Raw genomic sequence first — 23006 nt, 5'->3', positions numbered from 1 at the left:
TAGATTTATCCTATATAGATGTATTTCCTGTACAACAAATAATTTGCTTAATAACTGAAACTTTTAATAATGACAATATTTACTGTAACTTTTAAATTTACTCTGTATAATAAAGATTCACTGTTACTGCAAACGGAAAAAAATATGACACGTCACATTCAAATCAGTTTTATTTCTCCAGGGAATGAAATAAAAACTTGATGACAATGGACGTTCATCAGAAGTACTGATTAGTGTCTACCAAAGGGAGAAATGAAAGAACTGAAGAAAGCTTTCAATTTTAACGCAGCCTATCCAACCTTACTATTCTTTATACTTCTCGCTGTATCTTCACATCCAGAGCCATATTTACAGCTCAACACTTCATACTCCGATGGCTGTTTGGTTTACAACAGTCAACATACTCTATTCAACTACAGTTACGTACAACAGTAATACTGATTGTGCAGTCTACTTCACGTTGATCCTCTTAGAAGATGACAGCTCTTAATTCCATTTATATCTCTTCTGCCTCTATGTCTTCTTAATAACTCTATCCTCCCTAACTCTAGCAACAGTCCTTCAATATCCTTGTCTTTAGTGCCTCTTCCTTGTCTCTCCAAGGATGTCAAACTCTCCTGCACTTTTTTTTTCTTTTGAAAATAATACCTGATTAGTTCTGCTGACTCTTATTAACTATGACCCCATTTCTGTCAGGAAAGGGTTGCAAGAACAGACACCAGCAGCCTGGAACATCTTCTACATGAGGAAAGACAAGAATTTTTCAACTTGGAAGGGACAAAAAAGAAATCTATATGGCAAATTCTATGAAGGCCCAAAGAGAATGAAAAAGGGAGAGAAAAAAAAAAGAAAAAAGAGGAGAAAGGACTATTTCCCATGACTTATTAAAGTCACACAATGCAGTTAACATGCAAATTTCAAGGCTAAAAAAACATCCTAAAGGAGTAACTTCTGCACACTACATGAAGTTAACACTGAAAATTCATTGCTATAGAATCTTGTGCCATAATTAATTCAAAAAATTATTACAAATAAATAAGAACGCATTCATCGGTAGCTACAAGCTTTCCTATCCTGTATGCTTGATCTGGCTCAAAAATCCTGAAATCATTGATTATGGCTGGGTGCCGTTTTGCACAATCCTTCTCTTAACTTCTTAATGGTCATTGCTGCACTTATACACATGGATGCAAACTGTGATGATAACTTGAGAAGATGCTAAACTTTGTTAAATCATAAGTTGTTTAGATATATAGTCTTTTTATGTGGCAGAATTAGATTTCTAGCCAACAAATAGATTGTCTTACCAGGATTACTTCTGTGAACAAAGTTATTTGCCTCTGTAAATTATGTAGCCCTAGGGCCCTCAGAGATATTCAAACTCTTTAGAAGCAAAAACCTTGCATTACAGGCTGCACAACGTATAGCATGTTGATAGCTCCACATAAGTCACTTCTTTCATATCCATTTAACAATAAAAGATTTCTGTTTAAATAAAATCTATTCCATGCTCTTATTTTAAATAATTTTTGTTTGTGCAGTCTGCCATATTTGTTCTACAGCAGTTATACATCAATTTCTGTGACGACTTTTTGATAACTCTTCTACTTCACAGAAAAGTCCCAATATTAATATAATTCTACATAACTCCCCAAATTAGTATATGTGTAAATTACAGCCGATTGCTTGAAGCAGTGATCATCAGGCTGATATGAGGCTAAATACCATTATATATTACATAAAATTTCCTTCTCCACTGCAAATGATCACAATGTTCCGTTGCTCCTGGGAAGGATATCAATTTTGGTCAATTTCAAAGACGACTGAAAGCAGATATTTAAAAGACCAGCATATTTTTAAGGATGATTAAATGCAACCTCAAATTAAATTTATACCTGCTACTCAGTATTACTTTTTCTCTGGAAATAAATATTAAAGCATTCTCTCTGTGAAAAAAAAAAACAAACCAAAACCCAAACCAAAAACCCAAACCAAAAATCCCCACCAAAAAACCTGCCAATCTATGGCTAGGAATGAGCTGTAAAGTAGCATGAATAAAAGCAAACCTTGCCTCTTTGTTTTCTTCCCAGGCAATAAAAAAGCTAAAATATAATGGATCTCATTATTCTAGCCCATAGAATGTTATATTCATTTTTGAAAGAAAACATCAGTGAAAACTCCACTAATTCTACAAGGCTGGCAAAAAATCCAAAGGGAAGCCAAAACCTTACGACAGACAAGATCGTTATGCACAACAGCATGAGCCAAGAATCGCAGCTTGGGAGGTTCAGAGCGGATGTTAGAACAAATTCGCTTCTGTAACTGCCCAGAGAGATTATGCAATCCCTGTCCTTGCAGTTTTTAAAACACTTCCACTAGACAAAGACATGGAAGAGAGCAGTGTTGGAGATAATCCTGCTTTAAGAGGAACACTGGAGTATGTGATCCTCAGAGGTCCCTTTCAACCAACATCTATGATTTCCATGATAATTTATTGAAGTTAACTTCCCAAGACAAGAGAAAGGGGAGCCAAACAGCAACAAAACTGAGCAACAGTCATGTTGTCAGCACAGTATGAACCCCTCAGTTTCAGAGTAGTAATAGTCTGAAAGTCACAGAAGTGTACAAAAGAACAAGCACCATCATATCCAACATGTTCTTTCACTGTTCTCTGCTAGGTGCTCACCCACAATGACTTTTACTAGGTCAGGCAGTTTTGGATGTCAGCTCTATGTATTTGCTCAGTACCCAAGATAACAGCCTGTTCCTGAGTGCGATCTGAGTGACTGAGCAGGTATCAGTGGGTGTACTGCAAAGCTTATTAACTCTGGATCAGCTTGGGCATGGGCAACCAGGTACTTTGTACTGCATTCCTACTAATGGGAAAATTGCTTTGGGACACCAAGCCAACTGTGTGAATTTGGTTATGTTACAGTTTAGATAGATTAGATCTCTGTTTTGGCAGGGTGAAGCTAAACTGTCCTGGACTAAAATGTTCCTTGAACAAGTACAAAGGCAGAGATGCCATGCTGTGCTGAAGTTTGACTGGAGTTGCCTCTGTACTCAGCCAGCTTGGTGTCTCCAAATGCTCTGGACCACACAATCATTTCACCTCAAACAGTGCAGCCTAGAACTAGCTCAGGCAAGTGACTCTGAAAGATCAAAAAATGTGAGAGAGAAAACTGTGCAGACACCAAGGTCAGTGAAGAAGGAGGGGGAGGAGGTGCTCCAGGCACTGGAGCAGAGATTCCCCTGCAGCCCGTGGTGAAGACCATGGTGAGGCAGGCTGTCCCCCTGCAGCCCATGGGGGTTAATGGTGCAGCAGATATCCATCCACCTGCAGCCCGTGGAGGACCCCACACCAGAGCAGGTGGATGTGCCTGAAGGAGGCTGTGACCCTGTGGGAAGCCGCACTGGAGCAGGCTCCTGGCAGGACGTGTGGGCCTGTGAGACCCATGGTGGAGCAGTCTGTTCCTGAAGGACTGCACCCTGTGGAAGGGACCCACGGTGGAGCAGTTTGTGGAGAACTGCAGCCCATGTGAAATACTCATGTTGGAGAAGTTCTTGGAGGACTGTCTCCTGTGGGAGGGACCCCACTCTGGAGCAGGGGAGGAGTGTGAGGAGCCCTCCCCCTGAGGAGGAAGGAGCAGCAGAGACAATGTGTGATGAACTGACCGCAACCCCCATTCCCTGTCCCCTTGCACCACTTGGGAACAGGAGGCAGAGAAAATGGGGAGTAAAGTTAAGCCTGGGAAGAAAGGAGGGGTGGGGGGAAGGCATTTTAAGGTTTGATTTTATTTCTCATTATCTGACTCTGATTTGATTGGGAGTAATTTAATTTCCCCAAGTCGAGTCTGTTTTGGCTGTGATGGTAACTGGTGAGTGATCTCCCTGCCCTCATCTTAACCCACAAGGCTTTTGTTGTACTTTTTCTCTCCAGTTTGGCTGAGGAGGGGAGTGATAGTGCAGCTTTGGTGGGCACCTGGTGTCCAGCCAGGTTGAACCCATCACACTCCGTTTTAAAAGCATACTCAAATTTTCATTCACTATCCTGCAGCCTAGTAACCAGCAAGATCTATGTTGAAATATGGTGATTTTTCCCCCCTCAATTTCTAAAAGGAAACTTCACCCACATCATAAGATACTGTGGAATCGGTAAGATGGGCCCATCAGCCACCTCTAAGGAGCCTCAGAATGAATCAGAATGCAGTTTGGGACTTTGGAAGTGAAATAATGCCTCGTTTTTTTGAGGAACTTGCTTAGTGTGAGTTTTTAAATTCTTCAGAAAGTGTTAAATCTAACCTATTGCAGCTAGTCTGATCTGCTGTTAAATGAAGTACCAGTATTTTGGCTGTTAGAAAACATATCATAGAAATAAAGTTGAGTACAAAAATAATCTAAATGCCCTTTTTTTAAAAATAATTGTTTTGCACATGCTGTATTTTTACAGCTACTTCCATTGTGTTATTACTAAGATGTAATAACCATCTCTTAGGAATAAAACTACTTGTTTAAAATATTATGAAAATTTTGAGCATACATTTAGTATGTAATCAATGACTTTGTATAGATTTTACTGAATTTAATTTTGCTTTATAATATAATTTAATATCTCACATCTTCACAAGTCCTTCTTACCCATGTCCTAATTATGTACCTACTGCTCTGGCAAAAACACTAGATCTGTATATGAAATCATCTAGTACACTAGGTAGAATAACAATCTACAAGCAAGTACAGAAATGTAATGGAAATTCATGTTTTCTCATCACAGGTATTAAAAATTCACTTTACAGAGAAACACAACATTGCATTTCAACACCTAGCAAGAAGCGACAACCTTGTCCTTGTTCTTAGTACTACGATGTGAAAAGAAGCAACCAAATGAAGCATGTACGTTACCAGCATAGTAATGTTTTGTTTTAAAATTCAATGCATCTTTTAAACTTTAAAGGATAAAGTGAATGTACTACTGTTTATCAATCTGGTATACTTTTTTTTTTTAATTCCCACATTTTCTATGAACATTTCCTGAATAAACAAATAATGAAGAAGCAATGAAGCAGCTAATAATTACTACCAACACTGAAAGGATAACGAAATATTAATTCTTTCATGCATAACTGTTAAAATCTGTCAAGAATACATGTCACTTGTGAAATCTGTGTGTGACTAAACACTCAGCTCAACAATACTGAGCCATGTAATGAAACCTTAGAGAATTCTTTTTGCAAGTGGCAATGAACAATCACACTGAAAGGATTCTTTCAGCCAGCTGCTTTAATGTAGTTAGCCAACTTCGCAGTTTAAAGACAGTCTCTGCCAACAAAAAGATATCGCTTTCATGCCTGAGTCAGACAAACAAAATATGTAATGAACAAAAGTTTTGTTCATTTTTAATCTCAGCTGGTTTGGGGTTTACTTCTCCATTCTCAAGCAGCCAACAGGATTTGTTTTAGATAACAGATTTGTCTAAATTGTGGCAGTTTGGGAAAAGCAAAAACATTAACAAATAAATTGTGGCTATACAAAAGAAAGCATAAAGATAACACTAATACAATGCATACTATCTATTATACAAGAAAATTCATCTGAAACACAATAACTCTCTCTGTCTACTTTTAAAAAAATGTAGTAGCAATTAATTCGATAATCACCGAATTTTGTCTTGGCAGTTTTCAGGTAAAGCTATTTATCTTTAACTCTCTCTTCCCAAGAAAAGGAGTCCAAATTTAGCAATAATGAACAAATAAATGTGCTTCCAAAACTTTATCAAATACAATCTGATTTTGACACAACATTAATTAGGATATGATATAAAACTTGGAGAACCGACAGAATCACAGAATGGTTCAGATTGGAAGGGACCTCTTGAGATCATCTAATCTAATCCCTCTGCTCAAGCAACCTGCTAGAGCAGGTTGCCCAGAACTGTGTCCAGTCAAGTTTTGAGTATCTTCACAGATGGAGGCTCCAGAACCCCTCTGGGCAACCTGTTCCAGAGTCTGACCACCCTCACAGTAAGAATCATCATCTTGTCTTCAGACCGAATTTCCTGGTTTTCTATTTGGGCCCACTGCCTCTTGTCCTGTTAGAGGACACTACTAAGAAAGTCTGTCTCCTTTATTTCCTCCTATCAGGTACCTATACACATTGATAAGAACTCCTTGAGAGCCTTCTCTTCTCCAGGTTAAACAGTCCCAGCTCTCTCAGCCTTTCCTCCTAGGAGAGAGGTTTCACAGGTAGCAAAATTGTTGCCAGGAAAATGAATGTAATGAAGCACAAAGATGTAATTCTGGTTTTCTGTTTGGATAGTAAATGGCAAAGATTAAGGTAGACAGGAAAGCCAGAGGAAGGGCAGGATCTAAGCTAACATAACCTCAGGGAGAGAATGAGAGAGTAGCTAGGACCATCAAACTCTGAGATCTGGCTGTTACTTTAAATTGGGAAATGTTATTTTCTTCCTCTTGTTCTCCTTAGAGGAAGGTATTTGTGATAGAATGACTGTATTTTAATAGTGGTTAATGGTGACTAGAGTTTTCGCTCAATGAACAAAGCTGATTAGAAGCAGGATTTAAAGAAACCAGATAGTATGAGACTTTCTTACAGATTTTTAAGACATATTCACAAAAAAAAATTAACTTGCTCTGACTCGGTATGAATGAAAGAGGAAAAGTAGGTCTCAGTCTTTCTGTGAGGAGGCTATGTCAGAACAAATGGGATTGGGTTATTTCTTTCAAGAAGTAGTAATAAACTGTTTAGATTAGGTGGGGAAAAAGTCCCCAAAACCAAAGACTACTGGAGGACAAATCATCTTCATACATTATTAGTAAATTTCAGTATGCTTTCCTCGTCAGTTAAAGGAGATGAAATAATTTTTAACATCAAATTTTTAGATTTTATAATAAAGAGTGAAAAGGAGAAGAAAATTAGTTTGTGCTACTGAAAAGGTAACACTGAAAGGAAAAAAATTAAGATTAGTAACCAGGCATAAGACTAACAAAAGAGGTTACAAGCTACATACTAGTGCAAAGCAATGCCAGCTTTTCTTGGCAGTAAATAGCAACAACATTGAATATTTATTTAAACATATTGTAACTAGGCAAAATACAATACCTGCTCAGAAGTTCAATGATATTCACACTGTCAGAGCAATTTTATTTAGCAGCACACTATGCCTCAGCTTGCTTTTTTCTGTTCATCACCAGTTTGAAGGATACTCAGCAGAAGAATAATATGTGATTCTGCAACAAACTGAGCCTGACTGCTTCCATGTATGTAACTCTGAAAAACAAAAATGAAAAACAATCCTGTTTAAAACAAAGAAATCCATTGAAAATGGCACAACTGGATACGTGAGAATCAAAATAAAACCTGTTTTGCAGAAAATTACAGACAGCAACAGCTGCAAGTTAACAGCACAGTTCATGTATGTATGTTTAGTAAAAAGGAGTGTTAAAAAGAACATATTTAGGCAAAGGACATATATACAGTGAATGTAATGCTTCATATGCAAGTGCATTATGCTGGACTCTTTCACACTGCTGCTAGTGTGGAAAAAAGAATATGTATTTATTTGTTCAGGAGATTCAATTTTTTAGAACGGAGGTGATGAAATCAAGGACATGCCTCAGCACGATTTTTACAAAACTGAAAACTGAACCTTGCCTTTAAATCTTAGTCTACTTTAGTCGTACTCAGATTGAGTAAAGTTTCTTCATACAAACTCTATTCCAGATTTCTCCAGGAAGGTACGATTGTGTCCATAAAAAAATCTTAATTCATAAAATGTCTTGTTTATATGGAATCACAGATGTTAATAGTAAATGTAAACCTAACACAGTCTACTTTTTCCCCCCCAAATAGTTATTGTTAATGGACTGATTCTGTACATTTATTATTAAGAACATATACCATATTATTCAGAAGTTGTTAGTCTTTATTGTTAACTAGCTATGATAGCAAAAAAGGAAACAAAAATTTGAAGGACTGCAAACATGCACAAAATGAGGAATATTCTCTCTTCCTCTACTACATCAGTTACAAACATCAAGTATTGCTTACCATACTATTCTATGTGAAATTAAATATATCCATGTGGTAAAAGTATTTTATGTATTCTTCTTAGGCATAGATACAATTTTCACCCCAATTAAATAGAAAGAAAAATGCTCACTCCTATTAAGATTAAAAAAAAAAACCTTTTTGCCCTCCTTATGGATTCAGGGTTTTGTTGCTTGTTTATTCTTTAACTCATATGCTTTACTTTAGTTCATTTTACTCTGAATAACTGCCTGAATACTATCCTTGTCAAGATTCAGAACAATTCACATTTGAAATACTCTGATGCTTCAGCATACAAAAGAATGCCTTCATCCACACTGGTTAAATTCTGGTTGATGCACTGTCAAAACATGCAGTTCATAAGATATGATAAGTTTTTACTCAGGAGATGGTTATCTACTGTTTTCAAAATTCAATTATATTATGTTCATTTAAATAACCAATTCAAAGCTAAACCAGGCAAGAACTTCATATATCTAAAGATTCCATCTCTCAAAGACATCTTTTTTCTTTAACAAGACAAAAATCACTGATTTTATAAGAATATCTCATTGCAGTATGATACGACAATGAGTCAATTTGTGTTTCTTAATTTGTTGCAGGGCCCCTCATAAATCTCACTAAGGATATATATATGCACACACACACATACATACACACACACATACATATATATATATAAAACAAAGGAATGAAATAGGAACATTTCACACTAACAAAACTTAATTACGAAGTTAAAATGCTTAATAGATTGTGTACTCTGAGTTGTGACCACGGTCCTGCAAATAGTGACCCTCTGTCATTATTTCTCATGCAGCTAAACCAATATATAGATATATAGGCACACATATAAACTTGCAGGATCTGGATTCAAGTGTGCCTAACAAATGTTAAAATCTATTTCTTCTTACAATCATAGCACCAAGTTATAGTCTAAAGCTTACAATGATTACAATATATACTTTGTGAATACAATGTGAACTGAAATAAAAAAACCTGGCCTTTCATCAGAAAAGTGTAACAGGGTCTAGTAGCACTATTTAATTATTAAATACCTATATGCATTTATACATAATCCCTACTATTTCCCTACACACACACTAAATTATATAAAAATGCGCATTGGGAACTAAAGGAATACCCTCTGTGTTGAAGAGACAACATTATTATCACCTATTAATAAAACTGTTTGTCACATGACTCCTAAGACTATAAATGCCTTCTGTATTTGTAAAACATTTAGATGAGAGACATAATTCTTATCAATACACTTTATACTTTGTTACAGTAAATTATTATTCTCTTTCTCTTTATGGTAGCCATTTAATTCACCATAACACCACTGAAGGAACAGAATCCAAAACATGTACATAAACACATGCGTATGCAGAGACTATATAGAGAAATCATTCCTTTCCGTAAAATAGTTTACTGATATTAAATTGCTTAGCTTTCATCCTAATATGGAGGAAGAATCTCACCTCCAAAAAAAGTAAATTTTATGCTACTGCTTCTGACGACATAAATGTGTCCCACACTGGGGAGGATTCACATTTTAGGTGCTAGTCATCATCACCCAGCAATGCAACTTCCTTTAAAAATATCACCAAAGTTTGTGTGACATCTGGTTTCACTTGAGAATATCAAATAATACAAATAATTTTGTTAATGAAACAGGACACTTTCCTAACTATCTAGCTGTCAAACCTGTACATTAATGATGATTTTAAAAATGCCAGCAAATATGCTCTCAACTCTGAAAATTTCAAGCATGATTTTTCATTAGTTATTCATACTTGAATTATTGACTGAAAAATTCTCTCAATCTGAGGATGATTAGAGTTTGCAACAGGTAAACCCAGTTTACAATGCTGTACATGTAGACTACTTACAATGCAAAGTTGAAACAACACAAGGAAAAGACTAAAAGCTATAAAAACTAGTTAGACTGTTAATGCTTTTTAAATCATATTCCAATTAAAAAAACCTAAGTCTTGTCTACCTGAGAAGGCAAGTTTTTAGAAGTTACAGCAGCGGTATGGTGATTTGATCTGATCTACTAGCAGGGTTGGTATCACAATGATATAACATGGATATGGCTACTGGATGGACATTCTCAGTCAGAAATCTTTGCCTGCCCCTTCATTAAATTCCCAAAGTTTTATTGTATGATGTAAAATATATATATTCATCTCAGGATTTTTTTTATTTGAGGCTTTTCCAGGAGCTGTTTGAGAAGCTTTCAAGATACGAAATGCATCACCAGACCAGTCTCTCAAAAAATTAAGTCCTTAAGAGGACAAAATTATGAAAACAAAGACATTCTCATTACCACTATTAATTAGGTGACAGATGAAAGTCTAGCTACCACCTGAAGCTCAGTAGAAAGAAAAAACCATGGACTAGATGCAGTTTATTTGAAAATGCTGAAATTTGAACCATACAAAACAACAAACTGAAACCTGAAACAAACAAAACCTGCCTAGAAGACCTAAATCAGAGCCTGTAATTTGAAAACTAGCTGATGAATATGAATTTCTGGCTAAACACCTCATAGGCATTATTGTTGTAGATATATTTCTTTAAATGTGAGTTGTGCTAAAGCCATAGCCTTGCTTGCAAGGAAGTGAAAGTTCTTTGATTTAGTTCTGCAAAGATTATCTGTATATTAAAAAACTAGTATGAGACAATCTTTAACTACTGCTCTGTCCCCAGAGATGGGACAGAAATGGAAAAAAGCAAAGTGAGTAGCCACCTTAAATGAAAAAACTAAGCTTCATCTTTATTTGAGAGGATAAGAGATTTCAGGTGAACTTACTGAGACAGTACACTAGTTGAAAGCCAGTTAGTTAAAATATTTTAAAAAGGCAGATGTTTACTGTCCAGTATTGTCTTTAAAAAAAATAATTTTGACTGTTAACTTCTTTGTTTTATCACAAATGTCCTTAGGAAGATTATTCTTTAAAGTTACCTAGTACTAAATCTAAACGTGTGTGATCAATAGGCTCCTTAAACTGCTTCCCCAAGACATTGCTCCCCAAATACTCAAAATGGCAGCAGGGTGTATCCCCTTCATAGCTGTGGGACAGAGTGATGGTAGTGAAGAAGCGAAGAAAGTGAGAGACTGTTCCAGTGATGAAGCATAACCGAAATAATTTGCATTTGACAATATAATGTGAATCACCTGAGTTTACAACAGTACCTCACCCCATTCCTAAGGAGGAATGGATCATAACCACTTCACGAAGGAATTATAGGGTGTTTATTTTCCCACAGTGAACTTTCAGACCTATGTTCTAAACAACAGATAATAACCAGAGTAGAGGTTTTCAGAAGACAGAGACCAGTACTTAATGCATAAATGATGGTAAACAGAGAGAATAGTGAGAACTGTGTGGCATTTGTCCTTGTGTCTTTCCCTACAGGCATATGATGACACTGTGAGGCCACTTGAAGCATAGATTATATATGTATGGATGCATATTTATGCAAATGTACCCCCACACACCAGTTCTGTACACTGCAATGACCATTGACTCATCAAATTTTGAAATTCATCTGTAGCTCATACTTACCGAAAACAGAATACATTTAAAGACAATATTCTTTTAAGGAATTGTGACAAATCAGCTTTTCAACAGTTCACCAACAGTCCTCTCCATACTTTTTTTGTGGTTCCATAGCAGCTTTTAATTGGGTAAAGTTCCTGAAATTATATCCATATAACCAAAATAAAGGATCTGGTCACACGTGAGGTTTCTTTTTTTTCATACTTATTCCTTCCCTCTATAAGAAGATTGCTGAACAACCTACATACAAAGCGTGTATTCTCATGAAATTTTGAGGCTACAAACTATTAAGGGACTGAGAAGTAAGATCTCTGGTTTTACTATCTTTTCTACTTTTTGATAGTGAATCCATTTAATATTTGGGAATTCTGTGAAGTCTATCTGGCTGCAAATGCTCTAGGCAAATGCTTTAAATAAATTCATGAATAAACTCAGTATTTCCCTTTCATTTTAGAGTCATCAAGAGGGAGTACCACGTAAGATGCAAAGCTAAAGTCTGTCAGAAGCAATGCAACCACGGTTTGAGCAAAAGAGCTGTACAGCCACACAATTACCGCAGCCACACAATGGATGCAACAGCAAATGCCACGCTGGTAGGACTAATAGGGGAACCAAAGCATGAATGATGACACTTTGAACAACGGGTCTTTTCCAACTTTAATATTCTCCTATCTCAGGTCTGATACCACAGAAGAAATTGAATTGCTAACTGAAATAATCACGTCCCCAAATCAGGCCATTTACTTTGGCAGTGACAAACAATTGTTCAACACATGCAAATGTCTACAAAGCTGTTTTAAATATTTATCTACTGTTTGTAAACTCATTAAATATTTAGTGTTTTTGAACTGAAGATGACACAGATATATATAATCCCTCACTAGGATAGTCAAGAATAACAACAATGCAATATATTTTAAAATTTCCCTAAATACAGCATATGCTTGTTATTTCCCTTCAAGAGCAATAGTTGTAATGGTTCAGTAAAACACTTGAGTTAAGTGTAATCTGTGCTCTTTCCTTCTTTTCTGTTAATGAAATGTAAATAAAACAGAAACAAAGTAATTGGAAATAAGGCCTCTGTGAGTTTTATGTTAAATCTTAAGGCAATACAATTAACTTGCGGAGTACCCAAAAATCAAAACTGAAACATAATTTCAAGTGCTTCAGCACTCTTTCCTAAAATCAACATCATGATGTTTCTTTTTTATGAGTATGTGAATGATGGATGCTGGGGTGGAGGGATCTGATTAAACTGAGTTGAGTTTAGCAATAACATACCATACAAAGCTACTTCATGAAGTATTATCATTTTAACTTATTTTAACTTATGCTGAGTTTACATGACATGACATGACATAACACACATCTAATAAAGTCTATTGAAAACCAAAAGCAGGCAGTTTTGACAATAATTATCCTTCTTAATGATAAGCTGAATATGGATTGGATGTTGAAGAAACCTCCAGTTGGAGACTACCCCCTGGAGGACATAACAAGACAAATTCAAGCTAATATATGTGGAAAGGGGTGAAGCAACACACTAGTTAACTGCCCCCAAAGAGAGGGAGAGTTACGAATTCCACACCAATAGGATAAATGCTATTAATTTGTCTTCCTTTACTACATTAACATTCAGGGTAAAATTCATCAGAGAGGGGAACATTATGGAAGGACGTAGATTACTTAATTATGATTAAGCCTTCAGAATGGCCTATTTAAATTAAAGGCCATCAATTTTGCCAAGAACATATATTAGCTACAAGAATTTGTTCTTTTAACTTAGAGGGGAGAAAAGAAACCCACAACATTCTTTATCACATCAGAGTTTTATATGTTTTCAAATTAATGTCCAGGAATAGCATGACTTTCAACAGTATTTAACTGTTTAAAAAGCAGAGGTTCTAAAACATTCTCTCACAATACTGTTTATACAGCTTACCATTGCAAGTGTGATTTCAGGAAAGGGTTAACATCTTATGGAGAACAAATAGTTCATTCAGTAAAGCAAACACTTTGAGACCAAACACCAAGGTATTAATTTAACATTTTATTGTGTGTTTTCATGACCCTGTGCATATTCCTCCAGACAAATTTTTTACATGTTAACTATATAACACTTACAAAGCAGCACCCTGCCCAGCAAGACTAAGAATAAAATTTTATGCAGCCCAAAAAACCCTAGCTTTCAGACTTTTGACTTTTTTACACCTGTTTAAATATTATGTTTTCTAAAGAGCAGAATAGTTTCACGCAGCTTCACCTGAAGCAGTGCTCTCCAAATATGCTTATTTGATTACTACATAGTAGTATCTGTTCAGTTCATACAGGCAGATCAGAGTTTTAACTTGTTTAAGAACCCAACAGGGGACTTCATATGAAGTTATTAGCCTAGGCAGGTATGTGAAAATCTGAAAATAGAAACGTAATGTAATTCCCTGTTTTCTTCCCACCATAGAAGATACTGTTATCTGCTGGGGATAGTACATGACAGTAGCCTATTTTCCCCACAGCAGCCAGCCCTCAAAAGCCCTTATCATGACCACTGATGTGAAAAACATGAGATGATGTTGTTTTGGGCCTACGTTGTTCACATGTGTGAGAATGGTTACCAGCTTAGAACATCTGTTAGCCATACAGACATGACTTGCCAAAATAATTTTAAATCTTTTTTTAGATGGGGGTTGTAATGTGGGTGTGAGTTTATTTTAAAGAACTTAACACCGAAACCAAGTAATTTATGTATACTTTATATATGATAATATAGGAGGTAACATCTAAAAAACTAAAATACAAAATGTCTTGACTCCAGTTCGTGTACTAAACAGCTCAGAAACCTCTGACTATTCTAATCACATATTAATTTCCAACAGTTAGGATAATGTGCAAATGTTCAACAGGGCAATTTATTTTATTGTAGATATTCTTTTATTGTAGATACCCAGTTATATTAAACACAAAATAAATCTAAACTCACTTACTACTAACAGAAATCCTGAATTAATGAATTTGTGTTTCTGGAAAAATTAAGACCATATATGACTAGAGTAAGAAACGTACAGCCAGCTATTTGAGCCAGTAGTGTTTTCAGGGATCTTCATTTTATTTAACAATGAAACAGAAACATTTTATTTTAGCACTAACCCGCTTGAAATAAACACTTTCTTTCAGACAGTTATTAGCTCTATGAACATCTCCAACCCAAATATAAGCCAACAGATTGCCACTCTGGTAAAAAATTAATTTATTATACTCCTAGCAAACAATCGCCCTAAGCAATGTCTCTACATGAAATCCAGTCCAGCTCAGTTACAGGCCAACAAAACCAAGACTAAGAAAAAAGCTACGGTGCACACACTAGCACACATAAAATGGTGCGGAATAGACAGAATTACTAGAGGTGGTGACTATGCACTTTTAGTGATTTTGTTCAGCTTACACTCAAGCACTTCACTGTAAAAAGTAGTAATCTAGAAAAACCTACTTTGGAACCCACAAATAAAACTCCATGTATTTACACTTGTCTCAGCATCCGTGGTGTAAGTTAGTTCAGGGGTTCAGACTCCCACTTACTAAACATGACCATAAAACGTATCAGCACTTTTGACAGGAGAGTTCAATAGCTATGGATAAATTTTACCCTATTAAAAAAATATTTAATGTTGAATATTTTTAAAATTTATAGAATACAGATACAATCTCATACAGACTCTGCGATTCACTCATATTAATTCAGTGAATATGAGTTACATCTTCCATGAGCTCACTGCTGTGTTCACAGTTGCCCCAAACCAAAACAGACTCCAGAGACAGCAGCCAGTTTTCACAGGACTGGCTGGCTGAAACAGGCTGTACTGGCTGCCTTCCACAAAGTCCATCTGGCACCGAGCACAGAATATGATCTGGGTTCCCAGCCCTAGAGCAAAAGTGGAGAAATGTTGCCTGCTTTTCAGACTAGCTGGCTGGAAAGGGTATGTGGTGTAATTTAAAATAGTATACAAATCCTAGTTTATGCTGCTGCTTTGGTTGTCCCTAGGCAGTTTTTACAGCTATACTGCATTATTCAGGGTGACTAGAAGTGCTATCAAAGGAATCAGTAGAGGTGATCTCATAAATCCAGCAACTGCGAACACTCTGCTCAGCTATACAGAGGCTTTGATACAACTGGCTGAATAAGGATTTATTCCTCCCACATTTATTAATTTCTAAATAATAAGATGACAGAAGATACAACAATCCTTCAAAGAATCATTACTGTGTGGGTTTCAGAAAAAAACCCAGAATTCAACCTCTCATTGGGAATAAACCGTTGCTGCCCTTAGAGCACTGAATTCCCAAATTGACCAATAGATTGGCATGCAACAAATGTCCTCCCTCATTACAACACACAGTACCCATGTGAGAAAACTAACAGAGATGAAGGTACATTTTCCAGGGTCCCTGAAACAGCATTCTGGTAGTTTAGGGAAGGTTTGATGACATAGCTTAGGCTACCTGCCTAAGAAAAGGGAATTTTTGCAGCTGTGATGCTTTGATTAACAACGTGACAACTTTTTAATCAACTTAAAGAGGGGAAAAAAAAATCTCAGAGAAAACTGACATTCCTACACATTTCATTACAGCCAGACAACAAAACTGTGGTTCTAATGAAAGAAAAACAGTAATTAAAGCTCAACTGTTAATGCTTGTTTTGGTGTAGGGACAGCTTGCTTAACACATGGAAGCCAAACTATGATACTTTTTCTAATTAAGAAACATAAGAGATTTTGAGATGTTTTACATGAACAGCATCGTCCTAAAAACACAAGCACATTGTTAATAAAAACTATTTTCTGAACTCTAAAATATCCCTGCACTTTTTGCCCTCGTTCTGACGCTAAGCACAATACAAGATACATCTCATTGGTCATTCAGCTTCTTTCTGTTTTAAAAAAATAATAGTCAAAGGTAAAATACTCACCTAGATGCTGGCATATACCTATAATTACTTTTGATATAGGGATTAGGCAGTACTGATGACACAAGTCCAGACAATCAGATAAGACCATGATTAAGTAACTTTACTTTTCCCCTCCACAAGTTGTAGGGTGGGAACTCTCCTTCCCCACCCCATCTCCTGAATCCTTTTGTCCAAGACAGTGTGGAAGTGTGCTGACAAAGGCTGGTCAAGGTGTAACACAGTAAAGACAGCTACCTTAGAGTAGACTCAAAGAAAGTTTTACTTATAGATTATAGAGATGGAAGGGCTGAAATAGCCATCCAGCTGAGCTCATTTTGTTGCTGTTATTTATATTATGGTTTAGAATATAAGGCTAGTGAAGTATCATATGATTGCAGATATGCAGAAAATATCTATACCTTTAAGTTTCCCATTTTTTTCCCTGCATCTGTAGTAACATTTTCTTTTGACAAAGAAATTACAGTCATTTTGGATATAGCCTTCACCATAATAACCTATACCTTTGGGTAGTACTTATGAACTCAGATGTTTTTAATTTCTTAGCCAGGACCTATGATATTTTCTCCTTTGACATTCCAAAGTGTTCTTTTGATTGGTTTCCAAGCTGTGAGAGAAAAAAGGTAGTTTGACAGAAGAGAAGAAAGAGAAGCTTCACTATGACACTAACTCCAAAATAGATTTTGCTGAATTCAAACAGTTGTGAAAAACACAAACAAAAAAGTTTACTTTGTAGTAGAAGCAAGGAGAAGTGCAAATCCCGAATTACCCCAAAGCCACAATCCACTTAACAAAAATAGGAGAATGTGAGAATAATCCTGCATTTGATGTAGTTACCTCCTCCAAGCAAATTGGATGCTGCCCCTAATTCTATCTCACAGAGTTCAGAGATACATTTCAACTACAGGTTTTGCAGATGACTGCTAACTGCAAGTTCCATAGTAGGTTAAGTAATTTTTTGCATTTACAATAGCAGAGAAACTTATCAAATATAAGGAAATATTTGTATCTTTGGAATGCTGCTTTTTCACTGCTAATTAACCAGGAAGGTGAGACATACTAGGCAGGCATGACCAGGGGTGCAGAACTGAGCATGAAAAATTAGTCTGCGTGATTGAGTTGTTAGGTATGTGTCAAAGACCATTGTAGTCTTTCTTACCAAAATAATTTTTAGTACCATCCTGTGCACCTTTATAAGCCTTAACGGTTTAGAAAGAGGCATCTGAGTGAACATTATAAACTAACAGATTAATGAATTAAAAAGTTTATTTCTTGATTACAACTGCAGGTCTCTGATCCTCTTTCAAATTACACTTTTCAGTAAACACTAGATTATTCTTAAGGCGGTGGCTGACAGCTAATTGACAAAACACAAACACAAGGGAATGGAGCCACAGCTGCCATTAAGGGACAAGTCATATTTGTAGTAATGTATCTGCTTTCAACTATTTGTATTCCAGGATTTATTTTTTACAGTAACAAAAAGATTATATGATACTTGTGTGAAAATATAACTGTTTCTAATGCTCTGAAATTTTATCAACACAGTTTTATAACCGATTTTTTTACTACATATCATACAGCACATACAGTCACATACATACATGCATGTCCTAGCATTTTATATCCTCTAGGTTTTTATCATTATGTGTCAGTGAACCAGCATAAAACCCTAAAAATGAATATTCTTTATTAAAAACAATTTTATGTACCAAACTATGCAAGTACATAAAGTGTCCACATTTAACTCTGTAAAAAGGAGGAAGTATATTTTCAATACAGCAAGAGTTTTATTATTCTGTTCAGATTTAGGTGTAACTTACCATCTGATGTTGTTATAATATGATATCATTTCAATGATCTAAAGCTCTAAATACTGACATTTTAAGTTCACTACGTACTGTTGCTGCACAGCATTGCATATTAACAATACTCTTGGGATAAAAAGAACATCTCATCAAATTTTTAAGAAAACAGAATTCAGGCTGGCACGCATTACTTGAGGGAAACTTATTTACACTCCTCCTTTGTCTTCTTTCCAAAACCTTTTTTTATTTAACCTCTCTTTTCTTCTCCTTGTTCCTCTGCAAGCTAATTTAATAACTTCCATTATGATGGAAAAGTCAAATCTACACCCGATTTTTTTCAATGGAAAAGAGGTATAGGACATTATCTTCTTCCCAGTAGTTTTTAATCTTCATATCAATATTCTAGAAGAAGCCTATATTTTTCAGAATTGCACAGCTGAGTTATTAAAAAATTGTTCTGTGTTGCCCAGAGCAAATTTTTGCACTGTATATTAGGTCAAGTTAGCCCATTGGAAGAAGTACTGCTGACATGACACAGAAACTGAGCAAAATGAAGCCTTTAGCAGGAGAAATTAAGAACAAAGGAATCACTCCACGTTTAAGGATATAAAATTTGGAAGTAGATACACTTGACAAATAAGAATTTATTTCACAATAATAAACGCTTTGAATCCATGATTTATGAAGGCAGCTATGGGAGTCACTTATGTAAATTCATTGTTTAATGCACTGGCAGTTGCTTCCTAATTATTAGAATATAAGAGTAAGAACATTTTTTTCAATGGATGTGCTATGCCATTAAACATCTTGTACTTCAGCAACTATCAAGTTTGTGTTGATGTATTTTATACAGTTCTGTTTAGGATGGCAGGCATTAACTTAATATACCATAAAAGCCAGTAGCCAAAAAATTTATGTTATGACACAAAACCTCAGACCTATTTGCTGGTGCTGTCCTTAGCAAGTATTCCAGCCTACAATGAATACAAATCAAATACTGCTGTAAGGCAAGTTGCATTTCAAGTCCCTTCTGTCAGCTGTCTCTGAAAAAACCCACTCAAACAGTCAAGAACCAAAAAGTTACAGGATGGCAAAAACCAACACAAGTCTTACAGGCATTCAGAAGAACTATTATATTCAAGCTTACATAGAAACATTTAAAATGCTAACTTTACTAAAGAAGTCACAAAAATTAAGACTTAGAAGAGAAAAAAATCAATAGAACATTAAATGCCCATGGGACAAAGAAGCCTGGGAATTATCTGAGTACAAATGAAAAATTCTCTTAAGATGTAACAAGTGCTTGTTCATGTGAGACTTTCCCACTTGTACTACAGTATGCAAGGAAGTTAAAACAATATCACAAGTACTGCATTGCGTAATTGCAGTACGTTTGCAGCTCAGAAAGGAAGAGAATAAGCTAGGTCATATTCTAGAAATATCAGAAGTCAGAGTTGTTCAAAGCTCGATTATTGTGCCTAAATTAATAAAATAATAAAGTTGTCCTTTCACGACACGTTTAGTGTTTTGAAATAAAAATCCCAATAAACAGGCCACTGTGGACAAATAAGCTTTTAGGTCAAAGGCAAAGGCCATATAATGAATTTTATTAACAAAGTGGACTGACATTCAAAGCAGGTATCTGAAAGAACAGACACAATACCTCACGATAAATTATTTTCCTTTCTTTCTGGTAAGGAACAGAATAAATAACTTTCCTTTAGTAGATCACAGCTTTGCAGAAATTAGGGCAGTTTGCAAATAAGAACTATTAATTTGGGCAATGTTGCTGAAAAGCAAAAACCTTACATGGTTTAGTTTTTAGAATAGCGTATTAATTTACCCAGAGAAAGGCACAATACTGACGTCAACACCTAATTTCATTTAATAGCACTCATATGTTCAATGTGAAAGCACTATGATGCCTGAAAGAGGTAGGTAAGAACATACTAAGAAGAAAAGGGGAAAAGAAAGACCAATATCTTGTGTGAGAAGGGCATTGTGAATAGGCAAAAAAGACAAGGCTAAATAAAAAAGAAAAAAACAGATGTTAAATCACTCACATGAATTTCTGAAAAGCTGGTATACCATGAAGGAGATGACAGCAAAGTGAGTACAGTGAGACATTTAAGATTTTGAGGGCTTTTATGGGTTAAATTGCAAATTACCACTTGGAGGGGGGAGAGGGGAGAGAGAGAAAGAGAGAGATTAGAATGGAAATAACTCTGTAATAAACCATACAAAGAAGAATCACACAACATGATACTGGTTAAGCAGGTTAAAGAATATCATAGTGAAATATAAACATAAGTGAAACATAAAATACATACAAAACTTTCCTCCCAATTAAAGCAAGAACAGAAACGTTCCAGGTCTGAAAAACGTTTCTATGGATGCCCTCAGGCCGAATAGCAGTGAAAAGATGCTTTCAGTCTGTGCAGCCTAGATATCTGGAGAAAACTGACATGCCTCCCAAGACCAGCCATAAGTGAAAATAATTTACAAATTATGGAACGTTCTTTTGATGCTTTGTATTTAGTGCTTTATGTTGAAGTTCGGTTTGAAAAGAATTTACAGAACAATAAAACCAGAAATAATTAAACAGTAAGGATGAAAAAAAATGAGGAGGTCAAAAGACATTGCAGCAAGCCTCAGGACCATAAGCTCCCCCCCAGAAAAACATTATACAAGAATTAAAACATTCTTTGTACCTCACTGGGGGCATTTCATTTGGTGACACTTAGCAATGGTCAACATGAGTTCCTATGTACTATACTGAACCACAGAATTACATCGAATAGTCTGCTGCAAAGTTGCCAACAAAAGTTGCAGATATGAAATCATCAAAGTGATATTCTGTCTAAGAAGGTGCAAAACAAAATTAGTACTATTATTTTACCTGTGGAATGCTGTAACATAGGTGGAAAAGGAAAGCCTGGGGGGCTTTCAGAGACAATTTTCTCAGCAATGGTAAGTATGCATATAGCGTATGGGTTACTGCATGGTATGAGGAACTGCAAGAACAGGTCAATAGTTTTCACGCACAAGGAAGAAAAATTTTACATGTTAAGACAAAAAGAACCTCCAAGGCAAAAAAAGAGTAAGAGTTGAAGGCTCTAGATGAAAGGAAAAAACTGAACAAGTTAAGGACTGCATGTTGTCAAGTAAGTTAACATAAAAGAATTGTTCAAAATAAAATTAATGCACAAGAATAGCCTGACAAACTGACCAAAGATCTGGAAGCACTGTCAGACAGAAATGCATTCAAGTAGATTGTTAAAAATGTTCTAGTTATGAATGACTGTGTTATTTTCATGGGGCTTAAGCATTTACAAATTTAGCATTCAGATACTTAAATGCATTATAGTACCAGATGACTGAATCCTTTGAGAACATTCAAGGAACTTCATCAACTTTGAGATCACTAAATATTATTTTTCTCTCTTCCTGGCATCTAGAAAGATCCAAACTTCTAGACTTTTAAAATGTCTACATTACAGTTGAACTACTATAGTTTTTCTGTTAAAAGTGTATTTTTCTCAAACGTTTGTTCCAAGCCAAAAACTTTTGTTTTCTATTGTGGTGCCCCTAGCATCTAACTGAAAATTAATAACAACTAAAAACATCTAATAATGGAACACCTATTGCAGATATGGTGAACATAAGACACGGTTCCCTAGCAAAGAAAGGGATATCTGGGCTTACAAAGTTACTGTAAAGTAAGGGTGCAAAACACAGCCTTCACATTCATGATGGCAAAGATTGTTTACTTACCTATAGCGTTCCTTTAGTCCCATTGTACATAAACTTGAACATTGTGTGTAAATACATAGCATTTAAAAAGTATTTTTCATTGATACTTTTGTCACAACAGAGTTTCAAGACAGCATGTCAAATTTAAGACTTTTACAACACATACAGTATTTTCTGAACACTTTCAGAGTACTTGCAGCCTACTGAAAGTAAGCAAAAACTCTAAATTCATAATTTAGGTGTGTGCCGGAGTGAAACTTACTCACTAGCTGAGCCTGAATCAGGGGCTGACAGGCAGAACTCTGCCTCAAACCTGCTGTACTTCTCTGAATTAATTCACTAATTTACTTCTGACTGAGACAAATTCTAGTGTGGTCTTTCTTGTCTTCTCTAAATTAATTACAACAAAACTCTAGTCAACAATTCCAAGAAGCCTCAGTGATTTTGTCAGCTTTCAAAATTCATCTACACAGGCAGGTTTCCCTTTAATTTAACAACGTGAACATGTAATCTGAAGATTGTTTCTCCACACATCCTACCACTTCAGTACAAAGGGTTGTTCCCAGTGTTGGAGGAGCATTTGTTGGCTTTGTAATGAATTTTGCCCCCTTTCACATCTCTGGACTTTCAAGATTCCTTTCAGTTCTTATAGACTAATTAGGCAATTCAACACAACAGGTGTTTTCTCAAAGTATCTTTTACTGAAAAACCCAAATTAATCACACATCTCTCTCTTTAGTTTATACACACTATGAAACTCTAGTTACAAAACCTCACAGCGACTTTGATCTAAGCAGATTTCCAGTCCCATGATATTTGTAAAAAGCACAGAGGTTTCTTCTCTGTACCTAAAAT

General features: G+C 35.7%; 1 protein-coding gene across 1 annotated transcript in view; it reads right to left on the bottom strand.

Moving 5' to 3' along the window:
- TUSC3 (tumor suppressor candidate 3) overlaps window positions 1-23006 on the bottom strand; it is a 136920-nt gene that overhangs the window by 20803 nt on the left and 93111 nt on the right. The window contains exon 7 of the mRNA XM_064450837.1: window positions 7221-7284. Coding sequence (XP_064306907.1) covers window positions 7221-7284 — 64 coding nt within the window. The remainder of the gene's footprint in view (window positions 1-7220; window positions 7285-23006) is intronic.

Source organism: Phalacrocorax carbo, chromosome 4 (assembly GCF_963921805.1).
Source record: "Phalacrocorax carbo chromosome 4, bPhaCar2.1, whole genome shotgun sequence".
NCBI classification, from domain to species: domain Eukaryota; kingdom Metazoa; phylum Chordata; class Aves; order Suliformes; family Phalacrocoracidae; genus Phalacrocorax; species Phalacrocorax carbo.
Note: the sequence above shows the minus strand (reverse complement) of the source record. Positions and strands in the feature narration are given on the sequence as shown.